General features: G+C 35.1%; 3 protein-coding genes across 4 annotated transcripts in view; 1 reads left to right on the top strand and 2 right to left on the bottom strand.

The window, feature by feature from the left end:
• The window catches only part of LOC142334693 (pyridoxal-dependent decarboxylase domain-containing protein 1-like), a 454,496-nt gene that overhangs the window by 88,130 nt on the left and 340,884 nt on the right, over positions 1-25,482 (bottom strand). The gene's annotated exons all lie outside the window — the stretch shown is intronic.
• Positions 2,987-15,416, bottom strand: LOC142335447 (myeloblastin-like). The gene is made up of 4 exons (XM_075383945.1): positions 15,114-15,416; positions 11,040-11,130; positions 9,382-9,568; positions 2,987-3,586 (listed from the first exon to the last, which is right to left on the bottom strand). Exons 1-4 carry the CDS (start codon positions 15,376-15,378, stop codon positions 3,287-3,289), a joined length of 843 nt encoding a protein of 280 aa, XP_075240060.1. The 5' UTR covers positions 15,379-15,416; the 3' UTR covers positions 2,987-3,286.
• Positions 19,070-25,482, top strand: part of LOC142335448 (uncharacterized) — a 33,925-nt gene continuing 27,512 nt past the window's right edge. The window contains exons 1-2 of one of the 2 annotated variants that reach the window (XM_075383946.1): positions 19,070-19,300; positions 23,490-23,631. In XM_075383946.1, coding sequence (XP_075240061.1) covers positions 23,501-23,631 — 131 coding nt within the window. In that variant the 5' untranslated portion in view covers positions 19,070-19,300; positions 23,490-23,500. The remainder of the gene's footprint in view (positions 19,301-23,489; positions 23,632-25,482) is intronic. The other variant, XM_075383947.1, reaches the window with a different exon arrangement.

Below are 25,482 nucleotides of genomic sequence, written 5' to 3' on the forward strand. Positions count from 1 at the left end.
AGACGGCAATAAAAATCAAATAGTTAAAAATATTAATTACGACCAAAACACCTTGTCCATTTTCTGAAAACCAAATCGAAATGGTATCAGACAAAATTTATACTCAGAAGATTAACTGGCACTTTTTTGGAAAAAATATGGGACAATTCCTCAATGCCAATTGAGGACAAGTCGACCAGAAATGAGCAAAAGTGACAAAGTTTATTAAAACTTTGATTTTTTTTTAAAAAAGAATTAAGTTTGAACTGATTAGAAATATTACGCATCGAATGAAATCAATGAGAGAATCTTTTATGCCTCAATAGGAAGCGACTGAGGCCTTTCATTTACCAGGATATAGCATTCGATTACAGAAAGAACGACAAATACAGGCGAAAACTAAAAATTTGCACGACAAATTATGCACGAAAAACTTATCCCCGCAATCAATTAATTATTAAGGCGATCACAAAAACAATAAAATCTTTCGTTTGGATTGTTTGAAGATAACAACGTTTTTAAATCAGAATTACGCCTATTATTGGGATACTGTGAAAAGAAAACAAACCTACAAAAAAGGGGCAAATATGCAAAAATTACGAAAATTGTATCATGAAAACTGGTTGTTCGAAGAAGGAAGACCGTTTGAGGAAAATGAAACCGTTATGAACAGTAAAATGGATTTCAATAGATAAATGATGTGAATTGTATATAGAGATTCTGCGCTACAATTTAAAAGTAATGAAATTGGAAGATCTCAAAAATCTCTCTCTTTTTTTTTAAAAACAAATTTTTTCAAAAATCATAGCCAACAATCTTTTCAACTAAAAGAGGAGACAGTTTGTCTTGCCACTACATGGAAAACTCATTGCGACTGTTATTGATGAGACTAATTCATAAGACAATAAAATAACATTAAATACGAACTGAACTAATAATTTTCACAAACAACTTTACAATACCACAGTTTCGAAGCCATTATTTTATAAAATATTAACCGCTAGAATATAACATCCTCAATTGCGTCTCTTTTGACCTTCATAAAGTCTTCTTGTAAAACGACTATCGCAAAATGACAACAAAATGAACCACAAAAACTGAAAAGTATCTAAACTTCACAAAATTCTTCTGAAACAAATGGTCTTAGCCCTGAAGACATCATTTAAAACGTTGAAACCCCAAAAAAATTATTGTTCGATTCAACAAAAACATTTAAAAGAGCTCTAAATAGTGAAGCCTAATTTACAAAAATGATAAACATCGTAAATTACGGAAAAAATTGCCATCCAGAACAAAAAGGGATAAGTTATAGAAAAACTATTACTCTTCTTTTTTAGAAATTTAAATCTAAAGTCAAAACAACCATTAGCTATTTACTGAAATCAGTTTTTAAGTTCGTTTGTTTATCTATAGTTGGCCACAGAGATTTTTCATTACACAATTTTGGCATATGACAACAGAAATTAACAATAAATAAAGGGCAAAAAAAACTATACCATTTTCTGCAAGTCGCAGCCCTTCAAACCATATGTTTTGAAAACAAAAAATTTGTTCAGTTTCAAATGTTGTAAAATTTTTTTAGTTAGATTGTTAAACAATGTTACAATTTACAAAAGCAAAAACAACAGCGAAAATGGGAAATTACGCACAAAAATCAGAAAAGTTGGTATGAAAACTCGTAGTACAAAAAGCAAGAAAACCTTTTGTTTAAACAATTGGCCACAAAATTGGTTTGTGTTCCATACGAAGGAAAGTTTGACCTGTTTTAAAAAATCACAGAAATTTCTTTAAAACAAATACATTCAATAGCATAAGCGAAACTAGGTAACAACCGAATGAATAGAAAAGTTTCCCTTGCCTCTCTTGAGGAAGAAATTCAGAACTGTAAGTGGTTAAATTTGAAAATCATACTGCCAATTGAATAACAATTGAAGGCAATAGACAAGAATTCAGTTGAATTTTACTAAAACTCTTCCTCAAAGCCATAAAAACCCTTTGCTTCTCTGAAAACAAACTGTATCGACATTCGGCCTCAAATTAACGTAAATTTAAGTTTTCATTAATGAAGACGTGAGCAAAAAATATTGTCCGTAATTAACATTAAAAAAACAAAAGCAAAATTTTTTGAAAAAAGGCAGCACCAAAAAAAACCAAAAAGTCTCTGATTCTAATAATCCATGATGTTGTCGAACCTCTCCCTGATTTTGTCGCCCGCCCAGGAAACCGACCAATTAATCTAAGTGTTTGCGAATTAAACCAATTGTTGCGTGGAATTCTTCAAATATTAAAAAAAGAACGATGCATTTTGTAAAATTATCGAGTTAAATCTGTAAAAAAACGGCAAAGTTTTAATTCTAGAAGACTTTCATACGGCGCCTAATTGCAACTTTCCTTTAAGATGAATTTCTTTTTCAGATTAGGGAGTCTGTTTTAAGGTTTCTAGATCACTAAGTCTGTCAAATTTTCACAAATTGGACCAAAATAATATTTTTTGCCATTTTTGATGAAAAAAGTTCGAATTTTGAAAGTTTTATCAATAATTTTAGCAAAAAAATTCAATCAAACAATTCAACAATGCTCTTATATCTCTAACGGTAATAAAAACACTCTGCCGTCAAAAATTTTTACTTATTTTGAGTTATATTAGCGAAATCGTGCCAAATTTTAGCAAAAATTACTGAAAATGTGAACAAAAACAGTCGAATGTTCACAAAATTTAAAACTCGACAACTCCCGGTAAAAAACAAAAATTAAAAAAATCTCTTTAATTCCGTATTCTACGCTGGACGGGCTTTTCAATGATACCACTCACAATTCTCTACGATGAATATATCGATCGGTCAAAATTGACTGAACAAAAAAACCCAGTTGGGTATATAGTTCCTCCCTCCCCACTAAAGTGGGGCTCGGAACAATTATCGGAAATGGAAGACAAATTTGAAGAACAGAAGTCAATGTTCAAAAACAAGTGTCTGAGTTCAATTCTCGAACAAAGTGAATTTTTAGGTTTAAAAAAAACCTTTCTGTAGAACAACAATACTGTGCTTCGGGTTTTGAGAACGTGTACAATACCAATTTTCCTCTTCGATTTATAAAAAGGCACGCGTCAAAAGGCTCTCCAATGAATTCAAAATTTCGGAGAGGAATTAACGAAAATAGCAATTGCAAGAAAATTCCAATTTTATTGCATATAGTTCATTGTTTAATCAGCAAATTTACAAGCTAGTACGTTGTGCATTTTGTTTCGTTTCACAATGATTGCGTCTAGTTTCCCTTTCTCGTATCGGTTGTTGTACGTCGTTCCATCTCAATTAAGCGTAACAGTTTCCACAATCCACTCATACAGGTAGGGCACACTTGCGAAGAAACTGCCGTAGTTACATCTAGCTGAGGGTGCTTTCTGCTTAGCCAGAGAGTAACTGGCCACTCCGTATAAGCACTCTGGCTGATGGGTTCCACACCAGAAGGTGTAGAGAGGACCCCCATCATCCATGTAGCAAATGTTGGAATACTGGATGTTGTCGTATACGCACACATTGTCATCCCTGCATTGTGTAAGGGAGGACAATTCGTCGAAAAAATAGAGGGCCAGATTGAAATTGGCTTCCTAAGCAAGCAACAAAATTTGGAACTTTGAACTGTCTTCATCTAACCCCCCCCCCCCCACACACACACACACACACACACACACAAACACACACACACACACACACACACACACACATACACACACAAACATACAGACACACACACACACACACAATATAGGCACCCTCTAAAAATAAATATTTAGCTCCCATCTGATAAATTATTTCTTAGGAATTATATATATAAACAGAATCCGAGAGAATTCAAATGCATACAATGTTTAAGCATATATGTATTGGTGGTGCTTAATTTACTGGGCGGGGGGGGATTTATGAGCGTTTTTTGCATTTATGAGCATCAAATGCAGAAGGACGTTGCTTACATGTTTCCATTTAAAAAGTTAATCCCTCTTGTTTTCTTATATTTTCTGGTTGATTGTTTTAACTGTTCGTCTCTTATTGGGTTTTGTAGATGTGATGGTTTCAATGAAACATCAAGAAACTTAGAAGTTTTATTAAAGTTTCAAAGAACGAAAGAAGAACTTACCTGACGAACTTTATTGCTGTGTCGATAAGTAATGGCTACAAAACTAAACTCAATTCTAATTTTGTTTTGGCGCTATCATTATCTTATTGACCCATCAATCATATGTCAGAAGTAAATTCTCCCACCAACAGAAACCTGATTCTAACATCCACCGACCTCCAACTAATGAACTCGATTGTACCCAAGCCATATATGATTCTCATGAAATGTTGATGAAAATAGAAAGTCACCTCCGGGATTCGGAGTTAAGATCTATTCACATGCCAATCATGTAAAATATTTTTAGCTAATCTAAATTTTCTCTGTATATTTTCGCATAGATAACCAATATAAATACAAGCTAATTTTTGTATATTTTCAGTTCAAAATTTAATTTAAAATTCAACTTATTGAATTCTTTGACCCGTGTTGTCGACCACGACAATGGTGTCCAGACCAGCTACAGACAGACAAATTTTGGATCTACAGAATGCAGAATCAGCTACTGCGTGGATTATGTCTTTTGTGGCGAAATGTCGCGCAGAGAAGAAAGAGGACAAGGTCAACACCGATGGTACTGTACATGACCTACAGGTAACCAATCTCTTTCTTAGTATGTGCGGGCAAGATGCAATTATTAAACTTAGGAGCTTAATGAGTCCTAGGAATTTGATAGACACTCCGTATAAAGACATCAGATTGGCGATTCAAAACTCTATTTCTCCTAAAGAGAGAGTAGTAACGGCAGAAAGGGCTAAATTTCTGTCCGTTATACAAGGTGTAGGGGAGTCAGACGACGACTTCCTAGCACGTCTTAGAGAAGAAGCACGCTATTGTGACTTCGAAAAATTAAAAACAGCGGCCAACCCCGAAGAGGAGTTGGTAAAAATAAAGTTTATCTCAGGTTTGAGGGACCATGAAGCAAAACTTAGACTACTAGACGGTATTAAAGCAAAACCAGCAATGTCGGTTACTGAAATGACCTAGAGTTTACAGTTCAGAAGTCAAGCAATGGCTTTTGCAAGTTCTTCATCAGGTAATAAGCCCTTTACGGTGAAAGAAGAAGTTGGGTTCAACTTCAAAAAGACTTTTCGAAAACCAAATGAAAAAATTACGACTAATAAAAGCAACAACATGTGCACTAGGTGTGGAGGTAAGCCACACTCTAGTAGACCTTGTCCAGCGCTAAGTAAGAAATGCAACACCTGTGAAAAGGTGGGACACTTCTCAAAAATGTGTAGAAGCAAACCCCAACCAAATTCAGGTAAGTACAATAAACAGAATAACTTTTGCGAAGAAGAAAATGTTTCTTCAGAGCAAGCATCTCCAGCATCGGAGACGGGAATGTTTTATACTAAAGAACAAATCTTTAGCATGTCTTTGACATGGGAATACATCTCAATAAATAACTGCAAAGTAAAAATGCAGGTAGACACAGGTGCAGATAGCACAGTGATATCATCAAAAATATGGACTGAGCTTGGTAAACCTCAGTTGGATGGTAAGATAAGACACCTTGAAGCTTATGATGGTCATCAATTAACGCTTCTGGGATCACTTGCTTGTGACGTTGAGGGGAACGGAAGCAGGCTCACTCAAAAACAACTTGCAGTTGTGCAGTCTGATGAAGAATTTGGACTACTTGGTAGAGACCTTCTACGCAAGCACGGCGTGAACAACATAACAGCCGAGCACCTACCTGCTGTGAAGGGTTACAAAGCTCATGTGAAGTTGATACCAGGAACACAGCCAATGTTCTGCAAAGCCAGAAAAATACCTCTGCCTCTTCAAGACAAGGTCACAGAGAAGCTGGAACAAATGGTCAGACAAGGCATCCTTGAACCGGTACAGCCAGGAGGAGTGACTAATGTGGTGTGGCAGAGAAAGAAGAGGGGAGAACTGAGACTTTGCGTGAACTTGAAAGTGCACATCAATGGAAAGGTCATGGATGAGGACTACCCAATACCAGACATGGAGACGATCTTCCATAACCTACATGGGGCCTCATACTTTGGCAAAATTGACCTCTCAGATGCCTACTATCAAATTGAACTTGACGAAGAAGCAAAAGATATATGCACAATCAGCACATCTCAGGGATTGTTCAAGATGTGCCGACTACCTCAGGGACTGAAAAACTCTTCTTCAATCTTCCAGAATTGCATAGAATCAACACTCAAAGGAATCAAAGGTGTTGTGATCTTTCAAGACGATGTATTGGTGTATGGAACTACCAAGGAACAGTTCGACAAGAGAATGCTTGCAGTCAAGAGTCGACTACGTGAGAAAAACTTTACTATTAATGAGAAAAAATCTAACTCAAAACCAGTCGATAGCGTTAGCTTTTTGGGATACTCCATTTCAAAGGAGGGAATAGCACCAGATCCCAAACATGTTGAAAAAATAAAAAATGCAAAAACACCAACTAACAATAAACAACTCGAATCGTTTGTTGGGCTAGCTAATTTTTACGGAAAAATGATTCCTGATTTTGTAACAAAAATGCTACCCTTAAATAACATGAGAAATAGCGATTTCTCATGGGGCAAAATGCAACAAAAAGCATTTGAAGACATAAAAAATGAATTATGTGCTAACCCACTAGTACAATCGTATAGTCTACAAAAAGAAGCAACAGTTACTACTGACGCCTCTGAAAAAACCATTGGCGGGGTTCTTTCGCAAGAAGGACATCCAGTCATATATGTATCGAGAAAATTGACTCCAGCGGAGCAAAACTACTCGAACATAGAGCGGGAAGCACTGGCAATTGTCTTTGTGGTCACAAGATTGAAGCAATTCCTTCTTGGAAGACGATTTACCCTACAGACTGACCACAAACCACTCAAATATCTCTTTGCACCAGACGAGGAGATCCCAAAGACAGCATCAGCGAGAATCACAAGATGGGCAATAGCTCTAATGGGTTTCGACTATGAGTTGAAGTACACACCAGGGGATCAGATACCCCATGCAGATGCTTTGAGCAGAATGGATTTTGACGAAGACGAATCCGACAACGATCGAGTGTGCTTTGCAATCAATAACATATACTTCGCTCAGAGTGATCTGGTGACCCAAGCAGAAATCAAAACTGAACTTGGAACAAACAGACTCTTCCAAGACATAATGAAACGAATCAAAAGCGGCAATTGGAAACAATGTTCAGAAGCGGAAAAAGGATTCGAACAACAGAAAGATGCACTTACTTTACATAATGGAATCATCTTCAGAGGTGTTGTTCCTTTCATTCCACCCAAACTACGACACTTGGTTTTGGCAAAAGCGCATGAGACACATCCCGGAAAGAATGCAACTGAGGCATCAGTCAGAATGATAGCTTGGTGGCCTGGCATTACCCAAGACGTTCAACACTTTGTTAGTAAATGTAAGAATTGTCAATTGAACAGGCCTAGCCTGGGAAAAACAGTCTCTACGTGGCCAGAAGCCGACGTTTGGGAACGGCTCCACATGGACTGGGGTTATGTTAAGGACCAAGGCAATATATTAGTAATTGTTGACGCGGGTTCTGGTTGGATAGAAGCCTTCCCCGCGGGAAATAGAACATCAGAAACAGTTAAAAGATATCTTAGTCAAATCTTTGCAAGATTCGGAAAACCAAAAACTTTAGTTTCTGATAATGGTCCTGAATTTGTAAGTGGTGACCTTAAACAGTGGTGTGAATCACTGGGAATTAAGAAAATAGAATCACCCGTCTATTATCCAAGAGCTAATGGACTAGCTGAAAGAGCAGTTCAGACAGTGAAGCGGGCACTTCAAGCGTGGAGTCCCAAACTTAATGTGTCATTTGGAGCATTCCTGCAAAGGGCACTGATGACACATCGCAACCCTTCAAAGACGAGGAGCAAAACTCCAGTTGAACTCTTGTTGGGACGCAGAGTGAGACTACCAGCAATAGCAGATTTCGACTTGTGCGAACCCATTCTATTCAAGGCCGACGAAAACACAAAGACAGTTCCTGCTACCTTCATCATCAGGAAGGGCCTGAACACATCTTTCATACAGCCTGAAAACTCAGCACGGACTATTCTAGTGAGCGACAACCAAATTGCGAGACTAGACGAGGACAATGTGAAAACTGAACCAGCAGTGGAGGAGATCATATCTCAATCAGAACTACAACCTCAGAACACAGATGTGGGACCTTCACATCAAGATGAAGCTTCTGCAGCCACATCATCTGCAGAGCACCAACAACCCGAAACCTCAGAGCCTTCACGAACATCAACCAGGAACAGAAAACAACCTGACAGATTTGGAGAACCTATACCCACAAACTTGCTTAAAAAAGGAGGGAGGATGTGATGGTTTCAATGAAACATCAAGAAACTTAGATGTTTTATTAAAGTTTCAAAGAACGAAAGAAGAACTTACCTGACGAACTTTATTGCTGTGTCAATAAGTAATGGCTACAAAACTAAACTCAATTCTAATTTTGTTTTGGCGCTATCATTATCTTATTGACCTATCAATCATATGTCAGAAGTAAATTCTCCCACCAACAGAAACCTGATTCTAACATCCACCGACCTCCAACTAATGAACTCGATTGTACCCAAGCCATATATGATTCTCATGAAATGTTGATGAAAATAGAAAGTCACCTCCGGGATTCGGAGTTAAGATCTATTCACATGCCAATCATGTAAAATATTTTTAGCTAATCTAAATTTTCTCTGTATATTTTTGCATAGATAACCAATATAAATACAAGCTAATTTTTGTATATTTTCAGTTCAAAATTTAATTTAAAATTCAACTTATTGAATTCTTTGACCCGTGTTATCGACCACGACAGTAGATCCTTGAAACTTGATACACCTCGACAAGAATTGCATGATCTTGACATCTCTTGAAAAACTTAAAACATCTTTCCAAGAACTTGAAATACCAACATTTCATAGAAAATCTTCATGGTAAATCTTAGTAAGATCTCATCAAAATAAACCAAGAAAATTTCTTGACAGCACTTGAGAAAATCTTGACAAATCAGGACAACTCTTTTTATCATCTCTGATCGGTGCTCGATGTACCTCGTGTCCAGAAAAGAAAACAGAAGTCTTCTTCAAAAAACTTCAGAAAACAAAAAAAAGTGAGATCAGTTGCAAAAAAAATAAAGCGGATGAGTTGCAATTTTAAGCCTTAAAAACATAAAAAAAGGAACTAACTACATTTTGTTTCTAGTTCTGAAACTGAAGAGTGAAATTAAAGTGCACAAAATTCCCGAATGAGAAAGTGCAGAAGGTAAGCGCGCAGTGTGTCTGATACCTGTAGCTGTTCTGGTATTTCGAATGACTTTCCAGTGCCAGTGGTAGTGCCCATGCCACAAGTAGCCAGTTTATCCGCTGGCGACAACCATTCAGAGCACAAGGGCAACACATGCACTCGGCCAGATAGTGGAGCAGTCATCTTCAGTAGGGCTATGTCATTCAGTGGCCTTGCAGACATCTCAAATCTACATCAACAACATCCACGTTACAAAATTGAATATAATTGTAAATAAAATTGTCAAATCAGAGAAGCTAAGAACAATGTTTAAACTCAAAATTCAAAAAGTTTACGTTGATGTAGCTCGGATGAAGATGCAGTCAATAAGCAGCACTCGTGAGGTGATAAGATAAGAACTGTTTTTAAGAACCTTCTAGTTCATCAAGATTTGAGATGTCAATTCCTAATTGACCCTCAAAAAGCCCTGTGTATCTCTTGGGTATGTCTTGATCACGTCATTACAATATTCAAAAATATGTAACGGTCATGTAACTTAGAGTCCGAACTCAGAAGTACGATATCGCCATTTTGATTCCACGATATTTTTCGAGCTTCATCTATATAGTGAGCGATTTTGGACAAAGTCTTCTTTTTCATCAAACAGGGAGATATCAAAATGAAGATGATAGATTGAATCTTAGCTTTTTCGTGCCTAAAAGAGAGACGCTTCTCCATTTGATTTTTAATCCCAATTTTTTTTTAAAAAAACTTTTAGAAATGCACGCTTTTGGAGAAACGGTCACAGGCAAAACATTTGTTCAGCCAAAATGCTCGTTTTTGACTGTTTTGCATATAAGAAATGATTATTTTTGATGGGTAGATTTGGCAATGGTCAACTTTGACCACTTTTCAACCTAACAAAATGATACTTTTAACCGGTATTTTAAATTAAGACTTTTAACCGGTAAATTAAGACCACTTAATTCTATAATGTCTTGATATATAAACCTTTAATGGGAATCTCCGATGGCATAGAAACGAGACTTGATTCTAAAATGGCATTGCATCCAATGAATGTGGTGGAGCACATTAGTTAGTCACCTTCCATCACTCTGGTCATTTTCGTCTAACTTTAACACTTTTCAATCATTTCTCACAGTAAATAATAAACCTACCAGCATTTAAAAAATTCTTGCGATGAAATTGCAGTTCACTATGTGGTGTTAATATACAATGTGTACTTCTGGCTAAAAAATATTCACACAGTAAAGTCGAAGTGGTGGAATTTTTCATTTCAACAGTTTAAAATGATTGCTGAGTCAGTTATCTAAGATTTTTTTAGCTATTTATTTCGCTTTTTTCATTCATATTTGCATACAATTCGGGTTTTTTAAGCATCTCAAATCCCAGCGTTGGTGAGACCAAATGGTTTTTCATTTGAAAAATATTGAAACAGTTTTTGAGTCCCCCAACCGAACTCGGAGAAAAACGCAAAACATACCTTTATTTAAATTTAGCTCCTAAAGACTTCTTTGAAAGATAGAAACTACTATCAACAATACTGGATAATTCGAAGTGATTGGCGCCATAGAAAAGCAAAATTTAAACAATTAAATTAGAGTTTCATGCTAAACCATTCATCGGCTAGTTTTTCAAAAATATCTCAATATTTCCTATCACTAATTACAGAAGTTATGATGCGATGTTGATTTATTTACCCTTCGGCTATATGAAGAGAGACGACTGAATGCTCAACAAGATCTGTTTCGGGGTCAGAGAAGTCTCCCACCAACACACGCAAATTAGAAGCTAAAACACAGGCTAGGTGAGTACGCACTTAACGGCAAAACAAAGAAATTTATCGAGGGCTCATCCATCCTATTGCGGACTGTTACCTAGCAAGAATCGGGAACTTTCGGGATCTTGCATCATAACCGTCTTTTGAAAAGATCTCGCGAGATAACGGTCTAAGTTTGACGACCCGGACCGAACTCCAAGTAAACATCAGTACTAGGCAAGTCTAAATCCAGTCTTATTTTACTTCTCAGTACCGGGCATGTCTAAATACATGTCTCAGAAGTCTGACAATTCTTAGCGCAGACTTGGATAACACTTGGCAGTTGACTCCCGAGTCAAAAACCAATTTTTCATTTTTTTTTTCGATTGAAAATTTCGAATTTCGAAAACTTTTGTAACGTGCCACTATTTCGAGGTTTTATGTTCACCCCCGCTGCCGTTACTTCACGCTTGACCGCCACCTCCACCGCCACCACTGCTACTGGCGTCGGTACTTTCAAAACCATACCCAGATCCAATTCCTCTGTCATTCAGGTAGTTATAGTCCGTTTTCAGTCGTTTTTCAGCCGAAAATGGCTGAAAACCCCGCCCACTTTCTTTGTAAGTAGCTCCTTTCTGTACCGATAGACGCCCGTTTTGATTTATTTTTCAGCTATGTCTTCTTGGCTCAGAATAATAGATTGGTCAGTAAACTTTGAAAGTAGTCGACAACGATATAGAAGATAACAACATTTATCTTCAGGCAATTATTTGCTTTTAACAGAACTCGTAAAAATAGGAGAACATTATTGGTGAAATCTTTTGTCGAATCTATAGCGACAAAAAAAGGGATGACTACCATCTGAATAACAGGGCTCGACTTCTACGTTTTCGCGAATTTTTCTTGTACTATAAATCTTTCCACAATGAAGCCCTAACCCCAGGCATGCCCTGTTACATGAGAATGAACGTGGTTTTTAATTTCATTTTTCAAGCAACCTGAACATTGACAATCAAGAGCACCAATAGTTTTTATATGAAAAGGAAGTTTCTAGCCTTGAACTGCAAGACATGTCTTGAACTGCAAAAATCAGAAAAATCAGAAAAAAGAAAAATAACACAAATTCTTCAAAATGACAGTGGCTTTAGGTTCTTAGGTCAATCTATTTATGGAAGCTCTTTTGCCTTCCCGTTTCCCAAGTCGAGGCATAATCACTTACTTATGCAAAACTTTCACATAGGTGCTGAAAATGCAAAAACCTTAATTTTGAAACATCCTCAGACTCAAAATTTTTTCAACATTCCCTCGGAATGTCTCAGATCAGAGAATTATTTTCTTCTAGTTTTTGCTTACATTTTTACGACAAAGAAAAACTCACAAGTAATTCGTAACAAAGTATCAGTATATTAGATTTGTTCAATATTACCGGTTTTGTTCTGACAAAAAATTCGACTGTTAGTATATTTGACTTTAAATGAATAAACTTTTTTGTACGTTGTTTTTTGAATGGTTTAGCTTGAATTTCAGGGTTTAGTTGAATTAAAAAGTGTAAACATCTTCTTTTCACTTCGCTTTATCAAAAAATTTCCCCAGGTTCAGTGTAAGCAGATCAATCTGATGTCTTTATGAAACAGTTTTGGCTGAAAATTCCATTTATGAAATTTGAATTTTTGAAATTATGAACTTTTCCAAAATCCTGAGCAATGAGATATAGAACGAGATTCAAGTTTTGTTCAGCACTTCGCCAGTGAAATGCAGTTATTTATCCAACAAATCGGTGCTGATAATGTCTTGTTTCAACTCCTAAGAGTTGGCAAGACTTACAAAGACTTATGTGGTTTTGATTCAAGTGCTGGCCAAGACTTGGCAATTCCTGAATTATACGTAGCACAAGGAAAATTGCATTTAGTTTAATACAGTAGGGATTGCTTATTTATGCATTTAAAAATTAGCAGAGAAATTGCTCGAAGCTTTTCTCCAGTTGTAAACATGTCTGAACTATGAGGAACTTACCATGATCAAAAGTTACAATGAGCAGTTTTTTGAAATGTGACATATATCGTGTTGGAACTTATTTTTTTTCAATAAGGTTAACTTATAACAAGGTGCGTATGGTATATTTTGGTGATACTTGCCGTTTTTCATTGTCAACCTGTGAATTCTGTATAGGTGCTCGGTTTCCTGTGTTCTTCTTTTTTCACATTGAGATATTTGGAGGCAATGCATTTCAAATGGTGACCTATTATTTTGTTGTCATCCGGGTCGTGGTGTCAACGCCATTGAACGCAAATTTATGTAAGATAAGCGGTGAATGCTGAAAATTTTATGAGATAAGCGGTGAATGCGGTGAAATTACATTAATAAGGCTGTGAATGCGGTGAAAAAAACCTTTGTCGCCTGTTAGCGGTGAAATCACATAAATTCACCGTTTTGATGAAAAGTGTGCAAAATATGTAAGATAAGCTGTGAGTGCAGTGAAATTACAAAAATTCACAGCTGAAATTAGTGGTAAACTTACATAAAATCCCCACATGGAAAAAAGTAATACAATTTTGTGAGAACAGCAGTGAAGGCGGTGAAAATACATAAATTCACCGCTTTGATTAGTGGTGAACTTAAATATATTCAGCGCTTAGAAAAAAGTGTTAAAGTTTTGTGAGAGCAGCAGTGAATGCGGTGAAAATAGATAAATTCATCGCTTAACTTAGTGGTGAACTTATATAAATTCACCACTTAGACGAAAAGTGTTAAAATTTTGTGAGGACAGCAGTAATTTCACCACTATATTCAGCGGTGAAGCTACACGTTTTAGCGCTGAATTGTGATGAATTTTTGTAAGATCACCGCTTACTCTAGCGGTGAACTTACATAATTTCACCGCATTCACCGCATTTCATCGCAAAATTATGTATGAAATTGGCGGTGAAAAAACTAATTTTTCACCGCTTATCTTACACATTTTTCCGATTTTTTTCTCGACACGGGCACTTCAACGAAAGGGAACAAAAAAACCGTGAAAATCATAAATCATAAGCTAGATTTGATTAAAAAACTAGTTAAGTCATGGCCAAGACTGATTCAAGACTAGTCAAGCCTTAAGACTCTTTTCAAAACTTGCAATGTGTAAAAAATGACATGATCTGAGCTCTGATACAGTAGCGATACAAGACTTGCAATTTTGTGTCGGAGCTGATTAAGATTTGTTGTTTAGTCCAGGAAGCGTATTTTTACCTGATGTGTAAAAAAATTTTTTATTTTACAGAAGCTATCAAACCTCGAGATAAACTGATGTGTTGAGTAACTTCCAGATTGCAAAACAACAGTTTGTTAATGATTGCAGTCAACCCTTGCTAGGCTAGAACAATTGCGTGATTTAAACTTTAGTGCAGTTGACTTTAGTCCATTCTTTTCTCGCCACTTTGCTTACAGCAAAACTTGCTAGAAAAGTGTCTCAGAACATTGTAGTCTAAATTTAAAAGCATTGCTTTTGCCACTGCTTGGGTATGTTATCGGACGTAAACAATTAATTTCTTAAGTTATCCAACAGTTGCAATCGCAGCCGGAGTTGATTAATTATCAATAGCGGCGTTTGTTATTTTCTCGGATGAAAAGTTATTACTCAGCGAGGCGACGAAGAGCTGCTGACTGACTTTGAATGGGCAATAATAACCATATTTTTGGATCAAATTTACATGCGATTACAAAAGCTACATAACTTATCGATGAATTGAACTGTTATTGTCCCATAAAAACTAAAGAGATAGGAAGCACTAGTGTCTATTAAAAGCAGTAGTGTCTACAATTGTGTCTATTAAATTTTAGTAGTCCAATCACGGAGTACTGTTTGTCTATAAAAATCTCTTCTTGTTGCGATAACAACGTGTGCATTACTTGTCGGTGAATTAAACAGTCAACGTCTAAATGCGTACTTTATATAGAAATTGACATCACGTCACCGATTATTTATGTTTATGTTATCGCAAAGAGTGGTAATTAATGAATGTGCCTCTCAAACCTTCTTTGAACGCTACACAATGAGCAGCAGTGATCACCCACTGAATGTCTACGATAGTTCCCCCACAGAAGTCTTTACCCTCGTCTGTCTTGACCTTCACATAGAACAGCCTCTGTCGACTGGGAATCCCGTTTATGATTGCGCTCTTTACTTTCTGGGAAAACAAGTTTCCTCCTGTTTTTCTACCAACAGGTTGTTGAAGGTAGTTTAGTGCGTCAGAGATATCCAAGAACAAACACAAAGAGACTATGTTCAGTTTATTCATGTTTCAATAATTTGTTCTAGGGACCAATGAGTTTGACTAACTAGATCACAAAAATGAATGCAACCGATGTGTGTTGTTTACCAGTTGTTTACCAACATAACCAATATGTTTGCATTTGGTCGCAGCCGTGTTTACAGGACCAAAAATCAAATAATTAAGTTCAGCCACTCCCTACTTAATTTGCCCTGACAAAATGAAATTGATCTAGACTGACATGAACAAATCTGGCGTCAGAGGTCAGTGGTACCTTATAAGAAAGAATTTCGCATTAGAAAAATTTGTTAACTTTTTTCCTTCAAAATGAAGCACAGTTTGGATTGAGTATACAAAAATTGAAAGAAAACGTATCATATATTTCTAGTTAATTTGGCAATGCCTCGGCGGAGGGTGGGAGTTGATATGAAGCTATCACAACCGAACAAATTATCACGACGGAAAATAATAAAGGTGAAACACTGTTTGAATTATCGGATTCTGGTTTATGTCGATTTCTCGTCGTCCTGATGTTATATGTCGGCTACTAGGCATGTCGTCTGATTTCAGGGTCGGCTAATACTCCTAGACCCCCAGTGCACCGATTCCCGGAAATCTTAATAAGTTCCCGGAAAGTTTCCCGGCAAGACCCAGGAAAAACAAGAGAAAGACCCGCGTAATAAAGTTGCGACTCAGAAGAAGCCGGTAACGCTTGAAATAGAAAACAAAGTGGTAAGGGAAAAGACTGTCTTTCGCTGATTTGAACTTTTTTTTACCTCACTGAGAAACTTATTTATCTTATTACTGCATTTCAGACGCGAAGAAAACAGCAATAAAGCGGATTAGTTTTGCGGTTTTTGAAGTTGGATTTGCCATTGTTTCCATCACGCAATTTCAGTGTTTATTAAAAAAGTTTTTCAATGACATTTTTTAAAAAAATTTAGAACATTTTTCAAATAAACTCGTGTTCAAGCTCATTTATTGCTGAACTGCGCAAAACAAACAACACAGTAATCATGATAATCCTGCCGTGATTTTTTTCTGTATTGTCCAAAGGATTTTGGGATCTTTTCTGTTGTGCCCCCCCCCCCCCAGCTTAGCTGGCTTATATCTTCTAATCTTCTACGCCCCCAGGCGCACGTGCAATTTTTTATTTAGTAACGTGCTATTAGGGCTCTATTCGGTTTTGGCCCCCCGTGTTCTTTAAGTGTGATTTTGTTACAAATTTACGTTACTGTGTAAAAAATAGCACAGGGGCAAACAGAATAGACCCAGAAGTAGATAATGAAGTCATTCATGATAAACCGCAAAAACATTCTTATCTGATACAACAACTCCATCTTTGTAGAAAACGAGAGACCAGATAGTAAATTGCAAGAATTTAAGATCCACTGTACCATTATTTCTCAAAAAAGGGGCAACAGACTGAACGAAAAAAGAAATTTCATGCTCTTCGCTATAATTGATTGTCATTCAAATGCAATTTTACATAGTTACTAAGCGTTTTTAAAGATTAAATCATTGAACTATATCTAAGAATCAAAAAGAAATTATTGGTATCCTTCCCATTATAGCCCCACCCCCCCCCCCCCCAAGCTGAGTGATCAGATAATTTACAACCCCCCACAATCAGGGCATGCATACCATAATGGGGGCTATAATTTCGTGGGCTTGTTACAATTTACCTATTTGAAAACATCGTTTTTCACTCACAGTTCCCGTTTTTGTTACGACAATGAAAAGCTGTTAATATAAAACTCATAAAATGAAAATTCTAGAAAATCAAATTTTTATAAAAAACCTAAAAAGTACTGGGAGATAGAGCAGAACATGTATCTGAAAACAAAATTGAAGAAGTCTGCTAAAAAAACATGCAGCCCAATATAATTATAACAACAATGAATGATCAGAATTAATTTTAGCTTGCGAAATCATTGAAAACTAGTGTTGGCTTTGACAATTTGATCAAAGTCATTTTGGAGACAAGATGTAAATTGCTTATTTGATTACAGGGATCGAGATTTTCATTAATTTTCGCTTATTTACCTAATTGGTTATATCGGTCAATTTTATTCAATAATACAATAACTCGCATGCTGCCAGTAATTTTCATTAGGGGTCAGTAGACACCCAAATGGTGCATAAATGACCGATTTGTCAAACGGATTTCACGCGCAATCTTAATACATTAGTTTTGTGGAAAACAGTTTTGTTCGCTAAATTGGCTTGGAATGAAATATGCTGAGGAGATTAAGTCTCGTCCACCAACGCGGTTTAGTGATTACACTGATTGATTAGTGTAAGCGTATCGAAATGCATACGTAATTAGGTTAGATGATTTGATTAATTAGATTTCGCAATTTGATTAATTGAATTCCACAATTTGCGTAATCAGATTCTACAATTTACGTTATTAGATTCCACAAATTGCGTAATCAGATTCTTCTCACTCAATATGCTTTTGATGTATGTTTTATATAATTAGTTCTTTTTTGGCATCAAAATCTCCTCTTTGGTTAGGTCAGAAGGAAAATTTACTTATGAATATATATATATATATATATATATATATATATATTTAATGGTGTTATATTGAAAACGAGCTGTTTGTTCATGTCTATCAGAGAACAAATTATTTACACTTGTCTCAAAAAATTGAAAGGCACTATAATAAAATTCAAAATGATTGATTAATAGACGCCTGATTAAAAAATTGGAAATTCATTGATTGGCTACAGGCAAATTTGCTCCTAATCAAAAAAGCGCTATATTTGCTTTTACCGCAATTAAGATTTTGAACTAACAGTGGCAAAGTCAGAAAAAATTGTCTTTGACTACATAAATAAACCTTATATATGGGACAGGGACAGTTGTGCATTAAATTATCCATTAAACATGTAAGTGTGTTCTACACAATGTTCCTTTGAATAAAGCAATTCAATTGAGAATAAAAGATTGTAGAATGGCATTTTTCACGCTCTGTTAAATCCACTGACAGTGTTAAATTCTGTCAGTGTATGCCATTTTGTAATATCAGTACTGTCCACAAAACGATCTAAGGTTGGCTTTAAAATTCAAAATGTGAGATCGTCCGGCTGCAGGAATTGAGATACTTTGAGAAACTTGAAGGCTTGGACACGTTCCCTTGATGGTTTCCAATTTTGGCTTTGACAATATCTGGGTGCAGTAACTGAAATCAACACCCTTTCCCTTCCCCTCCCCTCCTCTCTCATCTCTTCCCTCTTCCTTCTAGTCATCAAAAAAGAGCATTCATGCCCACAAAATGAAGTCTGAGGTCTGGGGAATCATAGAAAAGGACAGCTGAGAACATGCTACTGCTGTGATTACCCCTGTGATTACGCAGGAACGAACTTATATACTTCCATTGTTAAATGCTTCGGTCCAAAAAAATTTTCTGTTTAATTGCTCAAGTTATCAATTTTGTGGCACTTTTGCAGTTTGACCATTCTTTATTTTAAGTTTTTTTTTTCGTTCTACAGTTCTTGTCAGTGCAAAGTATAGGTTGAATTCTCTGCTTATAATGTGCACACAATTACATTAAAACTTTTCTAAAAGGTGCGCTTGCTATCAATGAGGTTATATTAACAAACCAAAATAATTAACGCAGAATATACAGTAAAACGAAGGCCACAAAATTATAACATTATTTTATCGTGTTCAATAATTGTGTTTAATAACATTAAAAACGGCTCAGAAAAGTTGATCGAGATTTGATAAAATTGTTCGAACTACTGGCAAATACAGAACAGTTGCTGAGCATATAAACTACTATTCTAAAAGCCAGCAAGCGCTATCTGAGGTGCGTTATATTTTAGAAAAATATTAAAATTATTTTTATTGTTGATCAAAATTGAGACTAGTTTGAACTAGACATAAACTGCACTAAGATAAACCTGTATGGTTCAAACGGTTCCACATACGTGACCAGGTACGTACAATTAATTTTAATTTAATTTAGGTAAATAAAATGAGACCTCTGATCCTACCATCTTCAAGAATGCGTGCTCAAATTATAAGGGTTGGAAGAGTCTTCAAAACTCTGGATAATGGGCACGATTTTTTCTGGTAGGTGATTGCGTCGGTCTGGGATATTCAGATCAGAGGCAGATTCAAGCCAACTCTAGTCTCATCATATCAACGAGATTAAAGCGGTTTAATCATCTTTTCTGTGAAAACGGATAAAACGAGAATGAAACATCGTTTAAACTTTCAAGCTTTTCGTTAAGTTTTAGCGCAAAGTCAAATTTTTTGAGCTAATGTGATGGCAAAGGTGTTCGGTGTGGCATTAATGAGAATCAAAAAACATAGCAGAACAAGTATTGACGTACAATTCAAAGAATTTTCATTGACTAAACAAAAAGCTAGACCAGGAACGGACTATGACTGAATTGGGAAAACCATTCAGAAGAAAATCGGATCCAAAAAACAAAAAAACAGTAAAAAGTCAAAGTAAAATTGCCGCATGTGAACATAAACCACTACCGTGAAAGCGATTTTTTTTCATAAACCGTATTCTCACTCTAATTTAAAAATAGAGCTAAAAATTTCACGCCGCAAAAGAACTTGCTTTTTTTGCTCCTCTTCCTGTTTCGGCGTGACCAAAATCACTACTCCAAAATCACTACTGAAAATGTGTGAACAGATCTTAAAAAAAGACAGCACCCCAAGGCAATTCAAATTCTATGAATTGCAATATCAAAGATGATAGCAGAAACAGTTTAAGAAAAAAAATTGGGTTAACTGATAAAAATTGTTCTTGAGATTTGAAGGTTTATATAGTCCCAATTCTCCTAGTTTGATCTAAAACCTGTCACGCAGTGGTCTTGAGATCACCCGTTTGGTTATAGTTCCGACCCCACTTGTGGGAAGAGAAACTATATACTAAAATGCGTTTTTTGTTCAGACAATTTTGACCAATCGATATATTCATCGTAGAGAAGAATGAGCGGTATTATTAAAAAGCTCGTCCAGCGTAAAGTTCGGAAGTAAAAAGATTTTTTTGAATTTTGTGTTTTTTGAGTAATCGAGGTTTAAAGTGAGATTTTTTTCCTTAAATTGTTAATTCAAATTTAGATTTTATGCTGCAAATGAAACAATCTTGTGTTTTTAACAGACAGAAAGCCATTTAAAAATAAAGTTTTTTCTCATAGGGAAGATTACTGCTAAAAAAATTCGATTTCTATTTGAGAGCTGATAATTTAAAAACCATTTGAGGCAATTTTTGAGAGCTGATAATTTAAAATTAAGTCTCATTTACATTCAATTGATGAACATTGATCAATTATTTCGTTTTTAAGGATTTGCTCTTTTTTATGGCTCCGAATCTGAGTTTTCGTTTTTTTTTTGAAATTTCTGATTTTCTTTTTGAGATTTTAATAAAATCTTTAAGTCCTATGACTTGGACTCGTTGAATAAAAGTGCAATAGGTTTCCTAACAAGTAGATAGCGAATTTATGTAGTGATTTGAATGGACAGCTAATAGCGGTTAAGACTTTAAAAAAAGTTTTTTGAAAAAAAAATTTCTTGTGAACATTAACTGAACTTAAACTTGTTTCTTTGAGCTGTAAATCAGTCTCACAAATTGACAGGACGCTTGACAGGACGCACCTCACAAATTTACAGGACGCGCCTATCTAATAGAAACAAAATTAACACCTTTTATAGCTTTTATGTTCTAATTATGGTCTTTATTACTTCGGTGCCACGACTTTTCATAGTTTTCCTTTTTAATTTTTGATATTTTTTCATAATTTTGGATCTTTTTGAGCTCTTATCACATTATCCTATTATTGCCAGTTCCCATTGGCATAGAGGAGACTTTTATAGATCATAGATAAAATTTGCAGCGAAAAACTTTTGGTTTTGGTGTTTAGTGGCTCCGACAATGTCTTCTCCCCTTTTCTTCAGATTTTTTTGGTTCTTGCCTGTATTTGTTGTCGTTTTCAGAGTCATATGACTTTTTGTGATAACATATTGATGGTTTAAAAATGACACAAAATTTTGCTTTCTTATCGAAGCATAACGTATTGTAACTTATTTTTTAGTTGAGTTAATTTCCGTTGCAAGCTGTTGAATTTTTTGGCTGTGATACAACGTTTTCTCAAAAAATTCGTGGTTCTCATATATTTGTTTATTTTTGTTGTTTTCTTGGAGTCAAATTGTAATAAATAACATATCCATTGTTGTTGAAAAATTATTTGAAAATGAAAAATTTTCTAATAAATAGCTAATTTCTTAATGTCTTCGACACTTTTCTCTATATTTTTTTTCAATTCGCTGTTTTGCCTGCTTTTTTTATGTAGCCGCAAAAAGATTAGAGGTCTCATAAGCTCATTTAAGGTCCTTAATGTTGAACAAAAAAATTTACTCAATGCAGAAAATTTATATCAAATCGGCTTAAAGTTTATGATTTTTTATGATATTATCTGTTTTCAAACGTTTTTTCGTAGTTTTAGTTTTTTCTGTTTTTTCAAAACTATTTTATACTTCTAAGTTTTTTGTCAACTTGAATTTACTTCTCGGTATAGAGAGGCCCCGTCCTCTACTTTTTAGTTCGAATTTAAAAGTGGCTATTGATATTACGTCGTAATGATGTTTTGTTTGTTGAACACTAGGCATTTTCATAAATATTTTTTAGTTCCTTTTTGTGTTCTTTTTTCTCTTCTTTAGGTACATTCGTGTAATAACAGATCACAATGATTTTGAATTGAGGCCCAAGTGAACAAATTTAATATTTCAGTATAGTTTTAGCTGAAATAGTTGAACTAAAATTTGAAATAAAAAACAGAATAATCAGACAACAGCGAAAGATTTTAAGGGCTTCAATAATTTGTCTTTTCGCAAATTGTTTTTAGTTTTTTCAATTTTTTCTATCTTTAGTCTGTTTCTGTCGCTTAGTTTAACCAGCGACGGATTCTATTGGTCTCGTAATGATCTAGTTAAAATTATTAAGTTTTTTTTTGGTTAAAAGCTAATGGTTTTTAAGACGCTTGTATATATTTGGCTTAAAAAATATTAGTTGATTTTTCAATTTCGACTCATTGTTGCTTCTTTCCGTCATTTTTTCTTGGTCTCATTAATATGAAGTCCCAACTGCTTTGTTGTAACGAAAAAGTAATTTTGTGTTGTTATGGTTTTTTTCCTGATTGTGTTTTGACGTTGTAACGAGGTGCTTATAATATTAGATGTTGAAATTTTGCCGTAAAAAATGTTTTTTCTTATTGTTTATTTTTTCCCGTAGTCTTTTTGAGTGTGTGAGATCTCGTGAGTGCTTTAATGGGGCATGGTTTTATGTAATTTGTTTAGTAGTTTGTGCAACGGTTTTTTTAAGCTCAAAGATCTATTTTTGGTTATCTCTTCATTTGGTTGACAGTTATGTCAAAAATGTGGTTGAGCGCGGGTCGGAACATCATGTGCGAACACATATTAACGAGACTGCTCGTTTTATAGTCGATAGTAAAATAAGATCATGGACAGTGTTAACAAAACAATTCCTGATAAAAGCATCTTTTGTTCTGTTGTTTCTGTTTAAATTAAATGATATTGTTTTTCCTGTGTAATCAAACCCCTTTGTCAATTTGACGATCTGTTTGTGTTGTACAGTTTGTCATTGAATTCATTTATTAAAATGCAATTTATATAATATTTTTTTAAGTTTCCTTGTTTTGATTGAAATGAAACGCCATCCTTTTTCCAAAGTGAACCAATCATTAAATGCAAAAAATCAATAAATGGATGAGCTGAAATTGCTTTTTTCTCTATAAGTGTAGTGCAAATAAGAATATTTAAACAGAAAAAATAAAAACAGTGATCGGTAAAATGCTTTGAAACCGTAGATTTTTGTTTCAATGAAGGGTGAAACTATTAACTTGTGAATTGTATTCTAGTTAGTTGCGATTAAAAATAGATTAATTGCACAAAAATCTTTAAGAAGACATCATTTGGAAAAAAAACTTAAACCAAATTTTTTGAACTAATAAACAATTCTCAAATTTCTTTAAAGGAAAAACAAAGTTCAGCTATAGCATCAATTAATTAATTTTTCAGAAATTCATATTACGAAGTCTCAAAGCGCGGATCGAGGGATTTTCTAATGTTCTTTTGCTGTTGAATTTCAGATATAGAGTAAATGCAGCAGATGGGTGACATGACTACTCACGAGAATATGAAAATAACGGATGAACAAAATAAAATCATCCTGGAAGATGTCCAGAGACTTCTGCCAAATTATGACGAGTTTGTTGAAGACGTTCTGGAACAGTAAGTTGGTCAATTTGTTGTTGTACTGATCCCACTTATTGTTCAACTAGCTTTTTTTTGTTCAGTCAATTTTGGCCGATCAATATATTTATCTCGCAGAGTTGTGAGTTGGTTATTAGAAACCCAACCAAGTGTAGAAGGATATTTGAACTTCGTATTTTTCGAGAAGGCTTTCAGTTTTTGTGATCAATCCGCTGATTTCAGTTTCCTTTTGTTCACTTCATCCTTAACTAGTGAAGGAAATTTAATGAAGAAATTTTCAATGATTATTTTAAACACACATTGCTTCTATTGCAGGTCTTTGAAATGGAAATTTGAACATAGTTCTGATGGACTACAAAAAATTGACGATATTAATCATACACACAAAAAATAGGAACAGAAGTTAAACAGTTTTTAAAATGATCAAGTTTCGTTTCAAATTTGAAGAAAAATTTTGACATAAAAAAGTTGTGCTGATGCCGTAAATATTATCATTGTCACTCAATAGAAAAAATAAACTTGCGATTTTCAGGGCTATTAGAGGTATTCATTGATCCTTCAATTCAAGAAAATTTTATGTCATATAATTTTGAAATAAAATAGAAAACAGAGCAAGACTTTTAGGAAGTTTTTGAATTCCGTTGAATTCCGTTTTTTGAATTCCGTTTTTTTTTACTATAAGTCGTTGAATTCAACATAGATATGCACACCGACATATGTCTACCGTCACCACTCAAACACAAAGAAAAAGAAAAAAGTCTAAAGTTCAGCAATTTTTTCTTTAAAAATTAGCGGATATAATTTCAAATTCGTTCCCTCTGCTCTTTTGTACAAATGCAAATAAATAACCGTACAACGTTCACCGTGTGCTTTAAAGCGGAAGCACGCAGCGATGTTGCTGAGCTGCAAAAAATAATAGAGAAAGTGATTGCGCTGAATTGTCAAACACGAAGGAGAGCCCTTTGACTCATAACTTCTAACGTCCACTGGTAAATCATTTTTAATGTGCAGCAACAACGTCTTTGAGATCCAAGAAAACCCACCAAAAATGACCGCAAGTATAACAAAAAATTTCCATTTCCATCGCTCGATAACGTTTGCCGTAGAGATCAAATGTTTGATTCGCAGCCGCTCTATATGTTGTAACCCGCCTTCTGAAATATGATAAGGAGATTGATTAATTTTAAAGAATAAGAAGTCACTCTATCTGGAGGTTGTATATGATGTTGGTATTAGTTGCGCTTTCAGTCATGTCTGTAAACACAGTCACATTCATTTCATGCGACCGCGACAGTCACCTGCATGCCGGCCAACTTTATCCACTGCGACGATTTTACAGAAAAAAATAATTCCCCTTGTTGGTAGTCATATACTTCAATTCTAAGTTCAAAACTAATACTGATTTAACCGAGCTCGTGAGTGAAGATATTCACAAACGTTTGTCTAATATTTTTCATCATAGAGGTCTTGATTTTATTTCCCGTTGCCAATCTTCCTGTAAAAAGAAATCTTAAAGATAGTTTTCATTCTTTATTTTCTGACAAGCAACAAGTTTCAATAGCTTGGATAAGATCAAAGATAATGCGATTTATGAGGACTTTTGATTTCAATTTCAAACATAGTTTACCTGTAACGGCTGCTCTCTGCTTGCTGTTTTTGCTAACAACTCAAAAAAGGAACCGAGAACTCAAATTGTCTCGAAATTCAGTTCTCATTGTTCGACTAATCAGTGCAACCTTAATTAACCAGATTAATTAAGTAACGCAAAAGTTTTGATGTTTTTCCAAAATTCGCAGAAATTACTCAATACTAGTCTTCAAATAACCTCGATAACACCAATGTGAAACTAGGTTAAGGCTCGTTTAAGCC

This window comes from Convolutriloba macropyga, chromosome 2, assembly GCF_964194025.1.
Source record: "Convolutriloba macropyga chromosome 2, txConMacr16.3, whole genome shotgun sequence".
Lineage (NCBI taxonomy): Eukaryota > Metazoa > Xenacoelomorpha > Acoela > Convolutidae > Convolutriloba > Convolutriloba macropyga.